This window comes from Terrapene carolina, unplaced genomic scaffold (assembly GCF_002925995.2).
Source record: "Terrapene carolina triunguis isolate 2854851 unplaced genomic scaffold, T_m_triunguis-2.0 Scaffold21, whole genome shotgun sequence".
Taxonomy (NCBI): Eukaryota; Metazoa; Chordata; order Testudines; family Emydidae; genus Terrapene; species Terrapene triunguis.
In genome coordinates this window covers 5,558,029-5,582,097 of record NW_020664372.1, presented here as the reverse complement: position 1 = coordinate 5,582,097, position 24,069 = coordinate 5,558,029, and the positions used below count along the sequence as shown (strand labels likewise).

Here is a 24,069-nt window from a genome sequence, read left to right as displayed (position 1 = left end):
TTAAAGGTCTCTTGGAAGCTGAATCTATCTTGGAATACAGCTTTCTGCTGGCTTGCAGATATTAGCTTCAGGGAACATTATACTGGTTAAATTGTACTAGATTTTTTTTTTTTACTTCTGTATGTAGTTCAAGGTGTTTACTTTGATCTACAGGCCTCTGAATGGTTTCGGTCTTAACTGCCTCTTTCCTTGATTGAGGCCAATTTAACTGCATGAGTCAACAGTTCTGGGGAACTCACTTCTCTTGTAGGTGTGACAGAGCCCATGTTAGACCTTAAGGGCATGGGACATGGCCCACCGTTTGAACATGCTGCTGTCTGAGGGTTGGGAAGTTGGTGTAAATGGGTAGAAATATAGGTGGAGTCTTTTTAGTTTTGTTTTGATTTTCTTCAACTCTTGTAATTTTAAAACGTTTTGTCATAGAGCAATTAGTACATCCATCCCAGGTACCTTGGGAATGGACACATTTTATATATTTTAAAAAAGGGTATGCTGTGTGTGTGTGTGTGTGTGTGTGTGTGTATATATCTATATCTATATAGATATATGAAACATGTAAATCTATATAATTGTATGTACAAATATGCTTTATTATATACATTTATAAATTCGTATGTGTTTACTGGAGGGTGTTCTCTGTGTTTGTATATTTTGATTGCTTTCAATCAAGCAATCAAGATAATTTAGTTTGGATCATCTGGCATCCTTAGACTTCAGTCCTGTTGAGCTCTGCGTGACTGAAACTCAGGGCTTGTCTATACTTACTTGGCTATTGCTGCATGGCAATCGATGCATCTGTGGTCGATTTAGCGGGTCTAGTGAAGACCCGCTAAATCGACCGCAGATCGCTCTCCCGTCACCTCTTGTACTCCACTGGATCAAGAAGAGATGCTCTCCCGTCAACATCATGTAGTGTGGACCCTGCAGTAAGTAGATCTAAGCTACATCGACTTGAGTTACGCTATTCATGTAACTCAAATTGCGTAACTTAGATCGACTTTTCCCTGTTGCGTAGACAAGGCCTCAGCGTTCCCACATAGTTTATAAGCTTTGCAGGAGTTCAGTTTCAGCATTAAAGAGCTTTACAGTTTACCAAAACTGAAGCTTGAAGACTCAGGGACTAGCTGCAATATACTGCTAGTTATCTAATTGGGGATTGGAATTTTACTGGACTATATGTGTATATATTGGGGTGTGGCTGTATGTCTCCATTTCAGCTATGATTAAAATATCAGTTTGTCATGATGGTCTGTTGGTTTCTTATGATGATGTGTTAGTGTCCATCAGTCTTGGTAGATTTGTCGTTTTCAAGCTTTCAGCCGGAGGTTCAAATGTGTTGTTTCAAAATAACTCAGGTGGTCACCATCCATAATTTGGGGGCAGATATTTGAGCTATTCAGCTCATGTAGCAGTTTATTAAAAAAATAAATAAATCACCCACAAGTCTCTTGGTGACCACTCTGGCTTGGCAGAAATAGTTTTCTCCTGCTTGTTCATGGTTCAAAGGCTGTCTCAGGAGCAGGGAGGGAGAATTGGATAGAGCGTGTTGAGTTTGGACTGTCCCCAAGTGGCGTATGGGCTTTTGGTGACTGCAGCTGGCTGGAGCAAATTAGTGCAATCTCTAGATTGCATTAACCTACTACTTCAAGGCTAGCACAGAGAATTAAGGAGCTATGAGTGGTGGTTAATTTCTCAGCTTCACTTCTCCTGGGTTGCCTTGGTTGGCCATGTTGGGGATGGGAGTCATCCTTCTCTAGATACTCTGTAGACTCAGGCAGAGCCAGTCTTAAGTTCTTATCCTGCTCTTCTTGGGGCTGACACATTCTGTCAGGAAAGCAGGCAATGAAGCAGTCAGATATACTGCCCCGTCTTGTGGTGCAGCAGGACACGGTTGAGATTGGGGTGCCTTAGTTTAGCTTACTTTTACAGTTGTTCCACTGATATTTTTGGTGGTGTTGTAATATTTATTACTTAAAAGAAGCCTAGGATTTTCAGCCAGTCTATTTTCAGCTCAAAGATTCTTCTATTATTGCTCAGAAGCGTAAGAGAAGAGGCTTATTTAAACTTACCATTCCTAAAAAGGAATTAAAATATTTAGAAATCAGTGTGTTATAAGATATGGTAAGAGTAAATGCTCCTTGTTTACTTTTTAGTTTAGTTCTTAGCATTCTCAGTTTGATGCAGGAACCCTTAGATTACTCTCACTGTGGTATAAAATTGGTGCTTAGTTTCATTTAGATTTAGACTTTGGTGTGCTTGTTTTCTTCCCATATTAAAGGAAGTCTGTAAGCTTAGTGGTAACTGTCCTAAAGTGAGAAGAAAAAATCTGGAAATTGGTTGCATCACACTTTTAGCCAAAGCTGCTGGACATTGAGACAGCACAATCTAGCACTGTCTAATTAGTGGGTGGCTAATTAGAGAGACCGGGTGGATGAAGTAATATCTTTCATAGGACTAGCTTCTGCTGGGGTAAGAGAAAAGCTTTCAAGATTATATAGAGTTCTTCTCCAGGTCCAGAAGAAGAGCTCTGTGTAAGCTTGAAAGCTTGTCTCTTACACCATCAGAAGTTGGTACAAGAAAAGACATTACCTCACCTAACTTGTCTCTCTAATATCCTGAGACCAGCACAGTTACAACAACACTCCATATAAGAATGGATGGCTGATGGTTTTCTAATATGCAATCAAGTAATGTACTTAACTACTTACTGCTGAACAGTTAAAAACTATTTTTAATATGGCTAATACTTCACAGCTTTTTAAACGGTAGCAATATGACAATTAAAATGACTTTTTTGAAGAAAAAAATCACATGGTAATTGCAGTTGGATTATAACAGGTTAAATATTTAAATCTATTTAGCATTTATCCAAGATGTCACTTTGTTGACCTTTCCTTGAAATAAAGTTACCAATAGTACTGCTTATTACATGTCACTGAATAACCTTCTTAATTTCCAGCAGAATAAGTTATTCGAAGTGTTACTTTTTCATTAAACATTTGATGAAGTTAACTTTATAGTTATATAAGGAGCATTATCTTGGTGCTTCCAGAATCTACTATTGTACTTTTTTCATAGTATAGTATGTGTTTTCAGTATCTAGTATTACACTTTTTTCATAGTATGTGAAGGATCTTGTATTTACAAACCAAACCAAACCCACCTAACTGTTACGTAATTTACTTTTGATAGATCAAGAAAAAGCTGAGTTCTTTGGCTCTTCACTCTGATGTTTACTTAAAGCTAGGGTGACCAGATGTCCCGTTTTTAAAGGGACAGTCCCATTTTTGGGGACTTTTTCTTATATAAGCGCCTATTACCCCCCCACCCCCTGTCCCGTTTTTTCACAGTTGCTATCTGGTAACCCTACTTAAAGCAAACTTATTTCCTTGACATTTGATTCCCTTTACCTAGTTCATGTGAATTCAAACTCAAACCTCTCGCATACTAACCAGTATAAAACAAACAAATATTAATATATAGTGATATCTTATGAAAAACTCTGAAACACTGGAATCCACTCTTCAATATATATCACAGCAGTATAGATACTCTTGTGGTTTTGGAGGAACTTTATTGCATGCTCCTGCGTGTAGATGCTTCAACTTTACAAGAAGTTTATCTTTTGAAATTGCACATGCATGCCATTGTATATTACATATACAAAATTATATTAAAAGAATGTCTTGAAGGCATGATTAAATTAGGAAATGCCAGAATTAAGGTTGCTTGGACAACCTTAATTTGGACCCCTTGTGTGCACTATGGTGTAGTCTTCAGTTACGTGATCACATATTACTTTCTTTCTACAGGACCTCTTCATACAGTGAATAGAATGACCAGTGCTCACTCAGTGAGCAGCTATTTGATATTTTATTTTATCCTCATTGTTCAGTGTGTGGCCACAAGCCTTATTACTCCACACTATTCAAACCATGCTAGGAATACATAATGATTATACAATCATAGATTTGTAGGACTGGAAGGGACCTCGAGAGGTCATCTAATCCAACCCCCTGCACTCATGGCATGACTAAGTATTATCTAGAGCATCCCTGAGAGGTGTTTGTCTAACCTGCTCTTAAAAACCTTCAATGATGGAGATTCCACAACCTCCCTGGGTAATTTATTCCAGTGATTAACCACCTTGACAGGAAGCTTTTTCTAATGTCCAACCTAACCCATGCTTGCTGCAATTTAAGCCCATTGCTTCTTGTTCTGACCTCAGAGGTTAACAAGAACAATTTTTCTCCCTTCTCCTTGTAACAACCTTTTATGTACTTGAAAACTATTATCATGTCCCCTCTGTCTTCTCTTCTCCAGACTAAACAAACCAGTTTTTCCAGTCTTCCCTCATAGGTCATGTATTCTAGACCTTTAATCATTTTTGTTGCTCTTCTCTGGACTTTCTCCAATTTCTCCACTTCTTTCCTGAAATGTGGTGCCCAGAACTGGACATAATACTTCAGTTGAGGCCTGATCAGTGCAGAGAAGAGTGGAAGAATTACTTTTTGTCTTGCTTGCAACACTCCTGCTAATACATCCCAGAATGATGGGATCCCCCCCCCAACAGTGTTACGCTGTTGACTCATATTTAGCCTGTGATCCTCTCCTCCAAAGCACTTGCAACCCCTGTCAAGTTGGTATCATCCATAAACTTTGAGTGTACTCTCTATGCCATTATCTAAATCACTGATGAAGATATTGACCAGAACGGAACCCAGAACTGATCCCTGTGGGACCCCACTCGATATGCCTGTCCAACTTGACTGTGAACCGGTGATAACTATTTTCTGGGAGTGGTTTTTCAACGAGTTCTGCACCCACCTTATAGTAGCTCCATCTAGGTTGCATTTCCCTAGTTTATGAGAAGGTCATGTGAGACAGTATCAAACGCCTTACTAAAATCAATATATACCACATTTATGACTTTCCCCCTATCCACAAGGCTTGTTACCCTGTAGAAGAAAGGTATTCGGTTGCTTTGACATATTTTCTTGACAAATCCATGCTGACTGTTAATTATCACCTTATTATCTTCTAGATGTTTGCAAATTCATCGCTTAATTATTTGCTCCATTATCTTTCTGGGTATTGAAGTTAAGGGGACTGGTCTGTAATTCCCTGGGTTGTCCTTATTTCCCTTTTTATAGATGGGTACTATATTTGCCCTTTTCCAGTCCTCTGGAATCTCTCCCATCTTCCATGACTTTTCGAAGGTAATCACTAATGGCTCAGATGCCTCCTCAGTCAGCTCCCTGAGTATTCTAGGATGTATTTCACCAGGTAACTTAAAGACATCTAATTTGTCTAAGTAATTTTTAACTTGTTCTTTCCATATTGTAGCATCTGATCCTACCTCATTTTCACTGGCATTCACTATGTTAGATGTCCAATTGCTACTAACCTTTTTGGGATTTTTTTTCTCATCACTACATTATTTGATTGCTACTCAAACCTTAATTTATTTAATTTCACAACAATCCTGTGCGGTGAAGGACTATTGTTATCCCCATTTATAGATGAAGAACTAAAGCATAGAGACTAAGGTGAAAGGTATCCACTAATTTTGGCTGCCCAGTTTGAGACAAACTGTATCTGATTTTTTTAGAGTACTTATATAGCACTTAATATGTTCAAAGCACAGCTCCCATTGACGTAATTTTATTGCTGTGAATTCTTAGCACTTTTGCGAAACAGACCCAAGGGTCTCAAGTTGGGCATCCATAAAACGAGGAACACACAATTAGTGATAACCTGTGAAAAGTGTTTTAAATAACTTGCCTAATATTATGTAGTAACGCTTTGGCAGAGGCAGGGGTGGAATCCAGATCTCCATATGTGTTATATGACCCCTTAATCATGAAATCCTCCTTTCTTTTCCTGCAACATACTGGCTCATCTACTACATAGTTTTGCAAAAGATGAGGCAAGGGCCCTCCAGATAAATGTCCTTCTACACAACTGTGATTCATCTTAGAGCAGGTCCAACTTGTTCAGAGAATAAGGCAGCAGTCCTGTGGAGGAACTGATAACCATGTAATTAAAGACTATACCATAATGCATATGCACAAATTAAAGGATCCAAATTAAAGTTGCCCACGCAACCTTAATTCTGGCATTTCCTAACTTTTGAGTGCTTGATTTTTCAATCCTAATGTTCTTCTAATAATTTTAGTGTGTAATTTTATAGGTTTTTGAAAAAGGAAAGTGGAAAAGAAAACCCAGAAATTCCATCATATTGACATGATTCATCAGTAGGGTTGAACCTTAAAATGTCCCATACAGGTCTCTGCCACTTGAGCTAAGGGAGCAATTGATAGCAGTAGTAGGTTGTCATCCTTGCGTGCACCAGGACTAGAGGGGGATGAGAGACACATTTTGTGAGTGAATTTCACACATTTGCTGACAGCGGAGGAATGATAAGACTCTGTAATCTTGGTTCCATTCTAGGCTGTGGGTGGAAGTGTGCTCTAGTGTTCACAGACCTTTCTGCCCATTCCCGTCTGTCCCAGGCCTGTCTCTTTGCTCCCCAACTCCTTGTCCCAATCACAATTTCCTCACCAAACAAGTCCCAGTCTCCATCTCTCAGGTTTCTCTTCACACTCCCAAGCTTACTGCCCAGCTAATCTGTCACTTAGCTCTTGGACTCCATGTCCCAGTTCTTGCCTTCTCCTCCATCCCCTTGTCTTGCAAGTCTCAGTTCTCCCCTCCTGGCTCTTCAGCCAATCCTTCTCTCTCTCCATCCTCCTCCCTCCCCCTCTTCTAGTCTCTTTGCCCTGCTAGACCCAATTTGCCCTCCCTCCTCCCCCCATGTTCCTTTTCCCAGTTCCCTCTTCCCTGGCTCCTACTCCCCCTGGACTGTTAGATTTGTGAAGATAAAACTTGATGTAATGATAGAAGCTGTATGAGAAGAAAGGGAGAAGAGTGAAAAATATTACCAGACGTGAGAGTCAGGACAGGGAGAATTTTAGATGCAAAAGAGATTTGGGGATAAAGAAGTGTTAAGTGTTAGATATGTTGCATTTGAGCATATGGCAAGACATCCAGGATCTGGGAAATAGGAAACTGAACAGAAAGGGCGTGGTCCAGTAGAGAATAATATCTAAGTCACGGGGATAGAGATGTTAGTTAAAGCTATGACGATGAGTATACTTGTGATAGAAGAAGAGGCAAACCTCTCTGCTACACCAACATAGTGAGATGAATGGATTATGATGATCATGAAAAACTACCAAAGAGTGACAAAAGGAAGAGGTTGGGAGAAATAGCAGGAGAGTCAAGCCTTCAGGTTTCTGAAATCTGAGGAGAGAACTGATTCAAAAAAGTGCAAATGACCTTGATAAAGATAAGACAGATTGTGGGGGGGGCTAGGCTGTAAGAGAAGCCTGGAGATTGTCAGGAAGAGTTGATTGGTATTCTTGATGAGGGCTGGTTTAGTTGAATGGAGGAAAGAGAATTCAGATATAAACAATGGAACTTACGAATATTTGCACACATGAAAGAGCGAATGAAATAGTATTCAGGACAATGAGATTATGCTCCGTTCAAGAAGCTCAAAGGAAGGAAAGGATATGGGCAGTTGACTGTAAACACAGATTCTGACTTATCATTGACCTCAAAAGAGAAAACTCATTGACTTCAGTGGGAGAAGGATGAGTCCCTACATTTGAATGTCTCTGGTTACAAAGAATACATGGTGAAAAATAAAACACATGATATACAAGCAAAAAAGTTTCATACAGAATTATTTTTAAAGTTTTACTTAATGCAGCTACAAGATATTTTAATATATCTTATCACATTTTTGGAGAGAGTATCTAGACAAAAATTGTAGTCCTGGGATCTTTAAAATAAATAATGCAAGTAATACATTCAAGTGTTCTCCAAATTGTGTCCTTTAAAAGAAACATAAAATAATTTGTTAGATTTGAAGCATTCCTTTGTAAATATGTCAATATAATAAAACCACCAAAGTGCATAGTTTTATATAACCGCTTCCCCACAAAGAATGTCTCTAGGTAGTTGATAATTTTATGGACATTATTTCTGAATTTCAAATTTAGGAAATGTGACCAACCATATAATTTTCTCCATTTTAGCGTTGATATGGTGATATTTGAATATTTTGTGCCAAATGAATATTTTGCAGTATAATAGAATAGCCGGAAATGTATGGTATATAAAATTTCTTTAGCTGTAAGATAGAATGTTAACTATTTAGGGCCAAATTCTTCTCCAGCTTACAACTCGTGTAGTCCCATGGTCTTTAGTAAGGTTCCATATTTATAAGTCAAGGGAAAAATCTGTATCTTATTTGAGAAAATTACTGCATCTTTGACTAATATGTTGGTCGTGTCTTCAAGAATTATCTAACTTATTTTTGACCTTGTAAAGTGCAAGAGCAATGTAGAATTAGAATCATTTTTTCACGCTTTTAATTTGAATTATTTTTTGTTTGAACACAGTTTCCATTTTGTGAGCTTTCCTATGCATGTGCAAAATGTTTCTCCTCAGGCCCCCTTGTATTTCCTGGTCCTATTTTTATGAATCATCGAGAGCAGGCTCTAGCCAGAATCAGACCCCATCCAGCACAGCTAAAGCATAAGCGGGACAAGCACAAAGGTATTTGGTCTTCCTTATTGACTAGGAGGGACATATGCCCATCCTCCGAGTCATTTCTTCCATCCACTGAATCTTTGTTTTCAGAGAAATGCACAAAAATTATTCTGCTCTTTTCTTGTTAGTCTCTGTAACCTGAGGAGAAAGAAAACACATTTTATATGTTTGTTTACTTTAAAAGTATGAATGTTTGACACCCTACATCATTTTTGTTTTTTTCTTTGATAAAGTATGTCATTTTATTTTTCTGTCTTTTCTCATTTGTTTAAATAAAACTAAAGAAATTTACACAATTTTCTAATTTTTTCATTGGGCCAGGTAATTCAAGTCTGGCATATGCATTGTCATTTCATTTTCTTGTCTTAATTTTATGATCTTGCACAATGTGTATCTGTTGCAGTTGCTAAAATATTGTTTATATTACAGATTCATTAATTCAAGGCTTCTGTTTGATTTTCTGTAGGTTTACCATCTCTAAGTAAGCCTTTTTTGATACTTTACAAATGTTAATTACTCAGTAAAAAATTACATTTAAGTAACAGAAGACCTATGTCAAAAGTAGCGACACATAGTATGCTTTCAAAGCTTGCTACAAGTAGTTTGGTTTCCATCAACTTTTGGTAATAAAGCAGTGGTCATTGTAATCATAAAATGGATGGGACAATTTTCTAGCTCACTTTGTGAATTTTCTCTTGCTTTTCAATACTAGTTCCTGTCAAACAAAGTTCTGTGGCTTTTTAAGGTCTTCATGGCAAAACAGTAGCTACAGGTGTTTACTGACCTTTTGTAGTAGTAGTAGCAGCAGCAGGATTCCCTGGTGCCATTGTGGCCAGCAACAGTGGCAAGACTAGCAAATTAAAGGATAGTAATTATACTCTCACTCTTTCCGTGGAGCTTTTCTAACCAGCTTTCTTCACTTTACCAGCTGGTCTAATGACAAGGCGCTTGCTGCCTGTTCTTCTGTTTTGCTAGCTTCCTGCATGTATTATGCAAGCTCCTTCCCTCATTTCCATGTGCAAATACAACTTCATTGCCAATCTGTTTTATAGTATCCTAAAATGACACCCTAATTTATAGAAAAGGTATTTTAATTAATTTCCAGAAGTTTACAAAGATACTCTATTTATTTTGTCACCTCTAAGTCTGTACATGGTACCTAATGCAACCTGTCTTTACATGGAAAGCAGTAGTGCTCATTTTTTGTTAAAAACCCACTAAATAGATTCTGAAAAATGTATCTTACACAAATTTCAATGGGTTTTGTGACAAAGGGTTTACTAGCACTTGTTTGGGATGAACTGCATTTATGGTTTTGTAAAACAGAGGTAACATGGCCAGCTCAAACTCATGTAAAAAATCTCTCATATACACCATTGTGTTTGTATAAAAAGGAGCAGATAGGGGAATGGCTAATTTGTTTGTAAATTGACAGAACTATATGTGCGACTATGGTAGTTTTCTTAAGGAAGTGGAGGTGCAATACAATTTTCATGCAACAAGTGTGTGTATTTAACACATATATATTATATTAGTTCCTGTTTTGCTGAGTTAAATTAACTTGTTCATTCTGCAGAAGTTAACTAGGTTAATATTTTTTTTTCCCAGTCCAGAACCGTGTGCATTAGCAGATTGTTTGCAAATAGAATTTCAGTGTATCATATCTCAAAATATGCTTTATTACCAGTATATGCATTTTGACCTCTTTAATCTGCTGTACTGCAGGTTGTTCTTGCTGTTACCTTGTTCAGTGTTTTCTTTTCCCACCCTTGCTCATTGTTCTTTTTTCTTAAAATTGCTTCTTGAAAAGAATAGGAATATAACTATGAATTATGTTTGTAGACGGAAGTGGAGAAAGGGGTGAGAAGGATGCCAGCAAAATCACAACCTATCCTCCAGGGGCTGTCCATTTTGACTGTGAACTCCGGGCAGTACAAGTCAGTTGTGGGTTTCACCATTCAGGTACAAAGCTACAGCTTTTATCTAATGCGTGCACTTGTTGAAAAAATTTGTGATCATATGCCCTTCCACTCGTATAACTACCATGAACTGCCTTCTCTAAGGAAAGGTGTTGTTAATCCTTACCCAAGTAAGTTTCAAATCATTGATATTTTTGGGGTACAGTAGAACCTCAGAATTATGAATACCTCAGGAACGGAGGTTGTTCGTAACTCTTAAATGTTTGTAACTGAACAAAATGTTATGGTGGTTCTTTCAAAAGTTTACAACTGAACATTGACTTAATACAGATTTGGAACTTTACTATGCAGAAGAAAAATGCTGCTTTCCCTTTATTTTTTTTAATAGTTTATATTTAGTACAGTACTGTACTGTATTTTTTTTTGTCTGCTGCTGCCTGATTGTGTACTTCGTTCCAAATGAGGTGAATGGTTGACTGGTCAGTTCGTATCTCTGGTATTCATAACTCTGAGCTTCTACTATAATTCCAGGCTTCAGCATTCTATTGGATATCTTGATTAGCCATCTCTGTGGGAGTGCAAAGGAGTGATTAGGTTGGATTAACATCTGCAGCCAACTTCAGTTCTCTTCACCACTGAAGGAGGGTTAAGAAACCATACAGTGATTAAGAAACCATCCTCTAGTGCTACTCCACTCCACTCTTCCTGCCAGTTGCCACTCTTAATTCTGAACTGTGCAGGGGATGGGTATCCCATGGGACCGCATAAATTATTAACCCCTATGTGGTGGAACTGCATCTGCTATGCTTCCAAGGGCCCTCAATTCCAAAAAGAGTAGGTTCAGAATTTGACCACAAGGCAATATTTATTGTTATAATAATTTTAGTGAGTTTTTTGGTTAATTTGGAGTGCCATTGGAACAAATTATAATCCAGCATTATAATCAGCATTGATTGGAGGCTCCCAAATTATCTCTAGCATGGAAAAAAATTGTGTTAAAGTACAGTTATGATCACAAAAGCGACCGTGCATTCAAGAAAATTGTTTCATGCTGACAATATTATTGGGCGGGTACTGTATTGTGTTTTGTACAGTACTAAAGAACTCGCTGTGAAGAAACTTAAACACACAGAAACAAGACATATTAGGAAATACAGAGGTGAATGGGAAATTAGCGGCTTTGATAAAGTGGATTTTAATGGTGGGACAATATTTTTCCCCAGAAAGATGAGAATCAGTCTGCCCAGGTTCTTAGTAGGCAAACAAATGTAATAAATGCTTATGGCAGTCAGTTAACTGGTAATTTAATCCAGCAGTTACTTTTTCTAATTTTGCTCTGATTGCTACTTTTTGTTTGTTCAAATGAAAATTTGATGATTTTTGTAATTAAACTGTTGAACAAAAACATGTTTGACACGGTTAGCTCTGTAATCAGTTTGTTTAAATTAACAGATGAAAAATGTAATTAGTGTTAAACATTTCAATAGCTTTTCTCTTACCAGGGAATGGCTTCAGTGGGACTACTCTCAGGCTTAAAGTTAATTGTATACAAGTCTTTGCAGGATCAAGAACTTAATAAGTTAAAGCCAAGGAGGGTAAAATTATTACCATCTACAAATATTTTTAGTAATATAAAGTACACATCAAACCATGGATGTGTGAGGTCCTTCAAATTGTCAGGAAAAAAATATTCTGAAAACAAAACATTTTATTTTTAGTGGTTTTGATGGAGAATGGTGATGTTTACACATTTGGATATGGGCAGCATGGGCAGCTGGGACATGGAGACGTTAATTGCAGGTATGTTGTAAATAGGTTAAAGGACATATTTGTACTATTGAATTTCATTCCGTATCTATGAATTGGATTACATATAATGGATATATTCTCCCTGCTTAGATGAGGCAGGGAGAATATTCAGGAGTGACATAAATAGGGCAGGACTTCCTTAAGCTCTGCTAAAAATTTTAGAAAATGTCTCCTGCGCATACTCAGAATCAGTGTCAGCTGTTTCAACTTTATTTACTTCTAGAATAAGCTGAAAGCATTTAGTCTTCAAAGAACTGTTCACATGAAGGTCTAAATGTTGTGTTGCTGTGCCTTTTTTAAAAAAAAATGGTTACAGGAATTTTACTCTGGGGGAAAAGTGCTTCCCTCTATTACCAGTTACTCAAAAAAAAAAAAAAAAAATAGCAGGAAGGGACTTTACTCAGACTTTTTAAGAACAAACAATGCCTGCCTTCTAGCAGATAGCAACCAGGGAAAATTTTAGTCCCCAAAGTATTTCAAAAACTTTAGTTTATGAAAACTATCATACAATTCAAAGTGTGTAGCTTTTTCTTTGGTCTGAACATTTCTATACATTGTCTGGGCCCAAAGATGAAGTGTTTTTGAAAGTTATTGCAGATTCCCTTCATGCATTGTAGTTTTCCAGACATATTAAGACTGCAGTGGATAAAGATTTCAGTGCCAAAAAATCTGCCAAGTTTGTGAGTTCCACAAGGTAAAAATATATGTGCTGAAATCCTTATGCCCCTAAGAACTTCAGTAAAGAAACTTCTACATATTATTATGTCTCTTACAATAGTGACTAAAGACCAACCAAGAATGAGGTCCCATTGTGCTAGGCACTGTACAAACAGAGTAGTAGATGGTCCTTGCCCTGAAGTGCATACTATCGAAATAGGCAAGACAGACACAGTGTGGGGGAAGAGATATAACACACAAGCAAAGTGAACAGTGTGATAGCAGCAAACATCATGTTTCATGGTTTGGGTTTTTTTGGATGGGCTTATGAGACGATAAGCTAAATGGAAACAAAATTTGAAGGGAAGCTAGGTGAGGGGGACAGGGCAGGAGAGGAAGAGGGTAAGAAGAGTATGTATGGATTGTGGAAGCACATATTAAAGTCAGGAGATAATTTAGGCCACATCTTCATCCTAGGAGTGCTTTGCCAGTGTACAGTAACTCTCGGTTAACATTGTAGTTATGTTCCTGAAAAATGCTACTTTAAGCGAAACAGTGTTAAGCGAATCTAATTTCCCCATAAGAATTAATGTAAATAGGGTGATTAGGTTCCAGAGAAATTTTTTTCATCAGACAAGACTGTCTTTTTTTATATTTATATTGCCCGTGTGTAAGTATATAATATTTTATTCCTGTTTTAATATTTAAGAGCCTGGTCCTGAAAGGTGCAGAGCACCTCAGGATCGAGCCCTAAATGTGTAATTTAATATATTTACTGTTTATTTTGTTGTATGTATACCATAAAATATACAGGATTGTGCAGTTGCAGAGATAATATTCCTATAAGCGCCTAACTTTATTTTCCCTTGTTTTCAGTGTTTCAAATTCTAGCCTTAACATCACATTAACTCACTTAATGCTTTATATTTATATAATATAATAAAACTACATTTCTCTCATTTTTGTTTTGGATTATCATCAGACTATCTGGTGTTTTGCTACTTTAACCATTTTAGAATGATAACCTTTGTGCAGAAGGAACCATGTCTGTCCAAATGAGCATATTGCTGACCAATAAGAACTGAGTTGTCTACAGCATCTTAAATAATGTAACTTGCTAATGTACATTTCACTTGTACATTATCTTTGTGTATCTTTATTTTTCCTGTCATATTCAGTGTCCTTCCTTACCTTGTATTCTCTTTATCTCTTCTTCTTCTCATTTTTCTCATGCCTAATCTTTCCATTGTCCTTCCCTCTAGTCATCAGGGATTCTCTACATATGGGGTTATTCAGAAATAGCTATTCCACTTTAAATTTAGACCCTACCTTAATCTGAAACAATTTGCAAGTGTAGGCAAGCACTTAGGCCATGATCCAAAGCCCACTGAAGTCAGTTTTGGCTTGTCAGGCCTTTAATTTGCTCACCTCAATGTTATTTTTTTCTCACCTCTCAATCTCACTGCTTCTTTTCTAATCTATCACTTCAGGGTTCCCCCCACTCACCACTACTGTCCTCTCCCTCAGATACACTCACTACTTCCAGTTGAGGAGAGACAGGTAGAGGGACTTTGTGGTGTTTTCCTTAAACACATCTGTATTTGGGAGGCACACAGAAGACTTTTCAGGTCTTCTGGTGAGATTATTCTTTCTAGTATCTATGGACTTTGCGGGAAAGAGGGATGGTCTAATGCCTTTCCCTCCATTTGAGAGATGCAGAACCAGGATCTTCTCTCCTCCTCTGCCCCTCCCTAGACAGCTGGGGCAGAGAGTCATCCAGTAGTCTTGCCAGCCATGCTTGGGACCGGAATACTAGACAAATGTTCAGTTGCATGATAATACAAATAGTATTCCAGATAGTATCTGACAAATGACAATAACAATATTACTTTGTGATCAGCTGCACAGTTACTAACATTAATATTGCATTTGTTAAATGTTTCATAAAGATGCACTGATACTGGTGTGGTTTTATTTTGACATAGGGGATGTCCCACTCTGGTACAGGCATTACCAAGTCCTAGCACGCAAGTTACTGCGGGAAGCAACCATACAGCCATTCTCTTAATGGATGGACAGGTGTTCACATTTGGAAGTTTCTCTGTAAGGAAACATTTCTTTTTACTTTTGGAAATAGTTTTTTATCTATATATTGTACACTTAGAGTTACAGTAAATAGTTTTTAGAAAGATTTTTCACAATTGCACACATTTGCATATACCTAACTTATGCCTGTGCATATTAAGTGTTTGTGTGTCTTTATTTTAAATCTGGTTAGAAAAGAATGACTATGAAAATCTCCCGCTGTTCCTTACTGTCTCCCATATCAAATTTACATAGTTTTGACATTAATGCCAATTAGCTTACAAGGGGAAGTGTTTTTTTTTTCTATCTGCAAACTAACGTGGTGGGATTTCATGGCACCTGTAGAACATTTCTACATGAGAAGATAATGCATGGAGAAGATGGTTACTGTTCAGAGCACTCCTGGCTCACATCAGAGCTTCTGCTTGGGCTGTAAGGGAAGTTGTGGGAGGAAGCTAGGGAGGCAGTACCTCCTTTTTCCTCACAGCAGTGGTAGGGCTGATTCAAACATGTAAGGTTAACGTAAGGTTAAAAATTGTAAGATGTAGCTTAAATTCATAACTTTGCTAGACACTAAAAATCATCGACTGAATAGAGGCACTGGATTTAGGGCTTATTACAACAATCTGCAACCCATTAACAACCTCCCCCCTCCCCAGCTGCTTCCTCCCCTCTTCCTTCTCTCCCTATGACTAGAGAGGTGTTAATAAGCCACATCACTTTGAATGGTCCCTTGAAATATTTAACTACTTATGCTAAACAATCTGTTCAAACCTTGCATTTAGCAGCCATATTTTGAGTTAGTTTCCCAGACCTGAAGAAGAGCTCTCTGTAAACTCAAAAAATTTGTCTCTCTCACTAACTGAAGTTGGTCCAATAAAAGATAATACCTCACCCCAGGAGTGCTGGAAGCTCCCTAAAAGTGGAGGGGGGGGGGGGAGGGCCAGTGGTGCCTGAACAGTGGCCCCACCCCCTGCGCCGCCCCTTCCCCCGAGGCCACATGCCACAGTGTGATAGCATTATGAAGTAAACTTTAAATGGGTCATCTTTTTCCAATTTTCCATTTTGTATATTGAAACTGTGCTATTTTATCCATCTGAAACTATTGTTGCTAGTATTTACTAATTACTGAATTCTTGCTTTAGAAGGGACAGCTTGGCAGACCAATTTTGGATATGCCTTACTGGAATGCAAAGCCAGCACCCATGCCTAATATTGGATCTAAATATGGACGCAAAGCTACTTGGATTGGAGCAAGTGGAGATCAGACTTTTCTTCGGATTGATGAAGCTCTCATTAACTCTCATGTTCTAGCCACGTCTGAGATCTTTGCAAGCAGGCATATAATAGGTAAGAGCTCTTCAACAGTATTGTAAATTAGTTCATTTAACATACATTTAGTGAAGGAACTTGAAACATTACAATGCAAGCAGTGGAGGTAGTAAGTAAAAGATGCAAATTGAGTAAACTCTTATCTTATGACACTCCATTTTACTTTTAGGGTATTTATATTGTATATGGTACTCTTAATTGATTTACAAATGTAATTTTATTAATACAAATAAAAATCCTCCGAGCTACTCTTAAATTTTTAATGTTCCAGCGCAGTTAAAAACATCTCATCATATCTATAAGATATTGTACTATGAGTGTACTCTTCCTTACAGTATTATTATTACTTCAGAGATGGAGGCTAGCATGTGACAGATGGACTATTTGTCTATTTTTTTCCAGGTTTGGTCCCTGCTTCTATGTCAGAACCACCTCCGTTTAAATGTCTTCTGATAAATAAAGTAGATGGGAGTTGCAAGACATTTAATGATTCTGAACAGGAGGATCTTCAAGGGTTTGGAGTATGTCTGGATCCTGTTTATGATGTTATTTGGAGGCAAGTGTGGTTTGTAGTCACAGAAAGGGGGCATCAGTATAGAAATAAGACTGAATTTATTAGAACAATTTTGGGTAGCATCATCTGCTCACATAGGTTCAACTATCATTTCTCTTACCTATCGTAAAAAGGCATCTGTTCAGTCTCCTTTATATCTGTTGCCAGGGCTGTCGCTTCTCCCTGGCTCCAAAGCATGTGTTGTCACGCCCAGTCTTTTCAAGGAGGTTTATTTCTTTAAACAGAGGTTATCAAACAAACCGAAAACAGTCTCAACTCAGTCCTTGGCCCCAGGCTTTAGGGTCAGCCCTCCCAGAGGTCTCTAGCATACCTGCTCCTGGCAGCTTCCCAGCCTTAGTCAGCTCTGCTCCCATCCTGGAACAGCAGCCACAGAGCTGCTTCCCTGAGCCTCTTGGCCCCTTGCTCTAGGGACCCACAATAGGAGCTAACTGCACTCCAGTGTGGCTTTTCTTCCGCAGGGCTTAGCTTGCTCTGTCCATTCCTCTCCAGGGCTCAACCTATCTCAGTCTTTCCTCTCTCCAGCTGCCTACTAGCAGCCCTTTTTCAGCCCAGGTGTAGGCTAGCCCTCTTTAATTAACTGAATTGGACTTACCTGTTCCACTTCAGGGGAACTGGGCTCAAGTCTATCACAGCAACCAGCTACCCTGTGACAAACTGTATCTCTGTTTTTCTTCTTGGATGGCTTGCTGTCCACTTGAGCACAACATGGCCTAAACAGAGCTCCTTCTTTTTCCTCCTGAATTCTCTTCACATCATTTGGTCTCTGTTATTTTCAACAACTCCTCCAGGCTCAAAATATTTGGTAATCTTAAATTCCTCCATCTGTTTTTCCTTGCATTCTGTCCAAGCCATATTCAGATTTTACTGTTTCTTTTTCCACAGCGTATTGTGTATCTGAATCTTCTTGCCTTGCCCAACAGTTAAACCACTTGTTCATGTCTTAATCTCTCAATTCAGTTACTGCAGGATCTTCCTCAGCAGTCTCACTGACCAGAGCTGATCAGAAGGGGGAAGAAGTGGTACTCTTCTAAGCTCTGCCTACTTGAGACATAAAAATAAGAGGACATTCACAATAGATTATAGTTCTTCCTTCGTGTCCTCTGTATATTCCCATTCATAGAATGCTCCAACCAGTGCAGCCTGAATGGTAAGATTCTACTAGCAGTAGCCTTTGGAGTGTCTATGTGCCTCCCTTGGTCCCTCTGCGTGCTTCTTCTCCGCCCTCCTCCCTACCACCACCACTCTGGATGTTTTAGGGTTTAAAAGTTGCATGGAATTCCACCACCTCAGTTCCTTCAACCGTGATCAGCTGGAGGGTTACACTGTTGCTGTGTGATCCTTATGGAGTAGTAGCTAGATAGTTTGTATTGGTTAGTTGTTACCGAAGTGCATATAGTTATATATTGTTACTTAGAGGTAGGTAGCTAAAGGATTAACATGTTGGATCAGAAGGTTAAGACGCCTGGATTCAAAAGATGTTTCTCGTGACGGGCAGTATTCCCAGCATCAGATGCACATATCGGATGCTTGGCATGTTTGGGGGAAGATCATTCTCCCTCTGGATATCCAATCTGCTTAATAAAAACAACGAGGAGTCCGGTGGCACTTTAAAGACTTACAGATTTATTTGGGCATAAGCTTTTGTGGGTAAAAAACCCACTTCTTCAGATGCGCTTCTTCAGACTTACACGGCTACCCCCTGATACTTGACAATCTGCTTAATGTTTATCACAAGGGCTAAGAGTGTGAGAGATGAAATAGGCTCCAGTCAGTTTTATTGCAGGAATCACTGGCAGTGGCAGCAGATTCTCAGAGAGTGGTTGTAGTTCCAGTCAATTCAGCTGGGAAAAAAACCAGATTCAGCTTCTGTGTCAGATGCAGGATCTGACATAGTTAAGGATCCAAAAAAGAAAAGTTTTGGATCAGTGATAAACTCTGTTTCCATAACTGTCCCATTTCAGAAAGTATCGGTTGCAGTACCAAGAAAAAATGTGCAGATCTCCTTGGTGTCAGCCTCAGTACAAAGAACCAATCTGAGAGAAAGATTTACAAGGACAGAATCTATTTATAGAGCCAGGATCTGACTTAAGATCTCAACTCAGAGTTGGGAGTTGTCCTTGTACAGATCCGACAATATCACATCTGGAGGACCCTGTCCTTATGGTGAATTCTAAGGATCCAGTTAAGAGAACTGATGAGGGTTCATTAACTGGCATAATACTGTTAAAGCGATAGTTCATCATACGGATCCATCTGTGGCTCCATTGACAGTTGAGCCTGGTACTGCTTCTTAGGACACATCACTTGGGTTGCTGCAAGCAATCAGACTGACTGCTTTTCTGAGAGTCAGCAGCACTGTGCTGCTGCATTCTATTAAGACCCCTTCATGATCCCTGGAGAAAAACTTTTCTCTGCTCTCCATTTCAAGGAGGTTATTGTCTCAAGTCCTATCTGAGCCTCGAGTGATTTGGAACTAGAAGAGAAATACAGATCACAGATTAGAACCAGGAAAAAAATATTATAATCAGTTCAGTGCAGGTCTGCTGGATCCGCAGGCACAGAGATATTTCCAGCTCGATCTATCCAGTGGGGTTTTGGCCTGAGTGGCAGATACCTCCCTTAGTAAGATGGTCTCACTGGCCATTTTGGGCACCTTATTAGGAAGGTGTGAGGACAGACTTTCAGCAAGACTGTATCAGGAGGACATTCAGTTGTTGAATCCAATGGATAAGGACCAGCCAATACAGCTTCCTCAGAAGAAGTCACCTAAGGAAATTGGTAAAATATGAGGACGAGCTGGAGCTGGTAGATTCTGATTCAGAATTAAGGGATGTGTCTTCTCCAGATGGAAATGTGGAGGACATCTCAGTATCATCACCATCAGAAGATGCTATAGCCTTTCAAGAGTTAGTATCTTGAATGTCAAAGATGCTAGATATTCCTTCTGTTTTTGTGGAGGAATCATCACATCCTCTCTGATATTTTGGGGTCAGTGGTTAAGTAACTAATCATATTTCCCTTGTTATGAAATATATCAACCACTCAGCTTCTCTCTAAAGTTGATATATCAGTTCCCCGAAGAAGGACTTGCTATGTTTCATACTTACCTGCCTCCTAATTCATTGGTGGTCAAAGTGGCATTTCACAGATCAAAAAGTGCCCAAGCTCACTCTGCTCCGTCGGATAAAGAAGGAAAGAGGCTGACTGTATTCGAAAGAAATACGTTTTCTTCAGAGAAAATCAGCATGTGCATATCCATCTATGAAGCTGTCATGGCTAGGTACCAATACCATTTCTGGAGCAAAACGTCCTTTTCTTAATGTGCTTCTAGAGGACCACCAAAGGTTATCAAATGCTATTTTGCCTGAAGGACTGAATGTTGCTAAGCAACAGTTGACAGTGGATTTGAATCCTCAGATATTTCAGCAAGATCAGTAGCTTTGGCTGTCTCACTAAGGAGACACACCTGGTTAAGATTGGTCAGACTCCCTTATGAGACAGAAATGAGGCTCATAGACCTTCCATTTGAAGGAGAAAGTCTGTTGAGTGTTCAGACTAAAGAGGTACCGGAGAGCATGAAAAATGTAAGATCTGCTAGATCTTTAGGTTTCTTTAAATAGGGAAGAAGTCATATTCTACTTCATTAAACGAGTATCAAAGGCAATATCCACCTTCTTTGTCTCCTTCACATCATTACAGTTACCAGAGAAGGGCATATCATTTTCGTCCGAAACATCATACTTCACAACATCAACATCAATGGAGGAAGAAAGTTAAACCTTGCAATAATAAAGGGAAAGTTTTGTCATCTTCATCTTCTGCGTTGCCTCTGATGCATCGGATTTGACATAATGACACGAAGCTTCAAGCCAGCCCGTATGGGCATTGTTTAATCCACAGTTTGGGGACTAGTTGTCCCTTTTTTTTTTAGCAGTGGGAGTTAATAACATTGGATAGATTGATATTAGAAGCTCTTTTATACGGTTATACAGTTCAGTTCAAAACCTCTCCCACCAACAAGCCACCCACTTCATATTTGGGCAGAGATCAGTCATCTTGATTTGCTAAAAAAAGGATTTCCAGTCTCTACTATAGTTAGGTGTAGTAGAGGTAGTTCCATGAGATCACAGAGGGAAGAGGTCTGGATTTAAGGAGATTAAACACTTTTATATAAAGGAACTTCACTTTTGCATGTTGTCTCTAACACCACCTCTTTCCCTCCAGGATTGTTTTGCAGCTCTGATCTTAAAAGACCCATACTTCAACATTTCTATAAACCATGTCATTGAAATTTTCCTGTGTTTCATTGTTGGAGAGGACCATTTTTCAATACAAGGCCCTCCCTTTTGAGTTATCTCCAGCACCCAGTGTATTTACAAAATGGCTGTCTGTTGTGGCAGTATACCTAAGAAGGCAGGGGATGTATGTATACTTGTACCTAGATGATTTAATAAGTGTCATTCAGGGAAGAGATCTTGTAAATTAAATATATTCACTATTTGTCAGTCTGTGATTACCAATAAACTGGGAAAAGTCATGTCTAAACCCTATTTAAAGGGTTCTTTGTATAGGAGCCATAGTGGATTCAACTGTGAAGAGTGCTGTTCTCCCAGAGGGGAGAGAGATCAACATAAAAAGATGTATGTATTTCCTCTGCCGATTACCGAGACAATTGATTCTTTTCGTCCTTCAGTTGTTCGGTCTGTTGGCGTCAACCACAGCAGTGACTCCTTATGCTAGTCTTCAGATGAGGTCTTCAACACTAATTAGCAAAGAATTACAAACCAGTTTTAGACAATATTCATTGAAAAAATATTAATTCCATATCTCATGTTATCATTTAACGTGGTGGACAGACAATCAAAATGCAATGAAAGATGTACTTTTACAGTCCCTTACATCATCAGTAATACTGATCATGGATACATCTACCCTAGGATGTGGAGCCCATCAGAACAGTGAATTGTTGATCAGAGATCATTGTTCATCAAAGGAACTTACACATCAATATTTTAGAATTGATAATAGTCAGAATAGCTCTAACGTATTTTCTACGTCAACTCAAAAACAAAGCAATTCTGTTAGTAATAGACTCTGACAGCATTATATCTGTGAAATTATGCATCTGAATCTTTGGTCCCTTCACTTGACTGCGTGAGGAATAGATTTTTAGATGAGCTAGAAGAAAAGCTTTCATTAGAAGTACAGAATGTACTGTTTTAGTCTAGAAAAGAATCCACACAAAAGTGCTATAGTCTTAAATGGAAGAGGTTTTTATTGTGGATTTCCATGTATAACATGGATCCTTATATGGCAACAATTAATTATGTATTAGAATATTTATTGTATTTAAAACATAAAACTTTTTTTATCTTCAGTTAAGGTTCATATCTCAGCCATATCAGCATAGCATGTACCTGTAGAGGGAAAATCAGTTTTCGCTAATGAGATACAGTTAAGAGGTTTTTAAAAAGCCTTAATAATTTGTATCCTTCAATACGAACTCCTGTGTTCTCTTGGAATCTGAATGTATTACAACACAATTAATGGGACCTCCCTTTGAACCTGTTCTTTATTTCATTTGTCTGTAAAAAATAGTGTTTTTGATAGCAATCACTTCTGCAACATGCATAAGTGAATTACATGCATTAATGACTGATCTACCATTCACTATTTTTCATGAGGATAAAGTGGTTCTTTGTGCTCATTCTAAGTTTTTACCAAAAAAATTCTGATTTTTCACATAAATCAATCTCTAATTTTACCAGTCATCTTTCACAAACCCCGTACTCATGATGGCGATGCTAAATTACATGTGTTGTATGTGAAGAGTGTTGTCTTTTTATTTAGACAGGACTACAATATTTAGACAGTCTTCCAAGATGTTCAGAGCTTGTGGACCAAAAAACAAGGGAAAAGCTGTTTATATACAGAATCTCTCTAGATGGGTTAGATTTGGTATTTATGAAGCATATAAATTGAAGGGATTATCCATTCCTCAAGGCAGCAGAACTCATTCAGCTAAATCAAAGGCAGCTTGCATGGCTTTCTCTAGATACAGTTCTCTGGTGAAGATATGTACAGTAGCAACCCAGAGTTGTGTTCACGCTTTTACTAATCATTGTTCTTTAGACTTGGAATCTAGATCTGGTGCAAAGTTTGGCAAGGCAGTCATGCACTCCTTGTTTAACTAGAATGCCAGGTCCCACCCTCTTGGGTCAGAGTACTTGTTAATCCATCCCATGAGTAGGGATATGCAGAGGACATTCAAAGGAAGAAATGAAGTTTACTTACCTGTAACTGAGATTCTTCAAGATGAACTCTGGATATTCACACTCCCCACCCACCTTTCCCCACCACCTCAGAGTCCTACTTACCAGAGGGCTGGGGGTTGCAGTTGAATGAACTGAGGTGGTGGGTCATCACACTCCTTTTAAACTCTTGCCCTAGAACTTGAGAATTCAGTAGGGGTAGGGAGGAGAGTGCAAGGGAGCTGCATGGATGCTTCAACAGCTATTGCTGGTAGAATTTTACAATTTGGGCTGCATCAGTCAGAGGTTCAGAGCATCCCATGAGTGTGAATATGCAGAGTCCATATTGAAGAACCTCGGTTACAGGTAACTAACGTTCATATATTCAAAATATGATCGTGTGTGCTCTGATGGGCTCTTCAGGATTGAGTTCCCTTCATCAGAGTTCAGATACACCTATGAGCAGAGATGAGTTAAGGCAATAGTTATATGCTTAAGGCTCTGTGATGACATCAGAATCTCAGCTTTCATTTAGAGAGAAGTTTCTAGCCATCATGATTGTGAAGAAAATCTTGAAAATGAGTCAAGTAGAAATGTTGCATAAATTTCTGCCTGAGTCAAAAAGTCTATAGGAAGGACAAGCAGTAGCAGCTATAGAGCTAGAGAGGAAGCCAGTTAGCCCACGTTTGTTTAGAAGGGATGCAGTCTGATTAGGGCTTGAATGACTGTCTGGGTTCTGCAGGATTGGATCCTTTTCACAGGGGCTTAGTGCCCTGCTCAAATCTATGGGATCTGTTTAGATGACCTGCTGGGATCTGCTTCC

The 24,069-nt window shown here is 38.6% G+C and overlaps 1 protein-coding gene across 1 annotated transcript in view; it reads left to right on the top strand.

The window, feature by feature from the left end:
* The window catches only part of MYCBP2 (MYC binding protein 2), a 407,094-nt gene that overhangs the window by 124,721 nt on the left and 258,304 nt on the right, over positions 1-24,069 (top strand). Inside the window, exons 18-23 of the mRNA XM_026662219.1 lie at positions 8,518-8,625; positions 10,462-10,581; positions 12,257-12,338; positions 14,990-15,107; positions 16,235-16,439; positions 16,824-16,977. Coding sequence (XP_026518004.1) covers positions 8,518-8,625; positions 10,462-10,581; positions 12,257-12,338; positions 14,990-15,107; positions 16,235-16,439; positions 16,824-16,977 — 787 coding nt within the window. The remainder of the gene's footprint in view (positions 1-8,517; positions 8,626-10,461; positions 10,582-12,256; positions 12,339-14,989; positions 15,108-16,234; positions 16,440-16,823; positions 16,978-24,069) is intronic.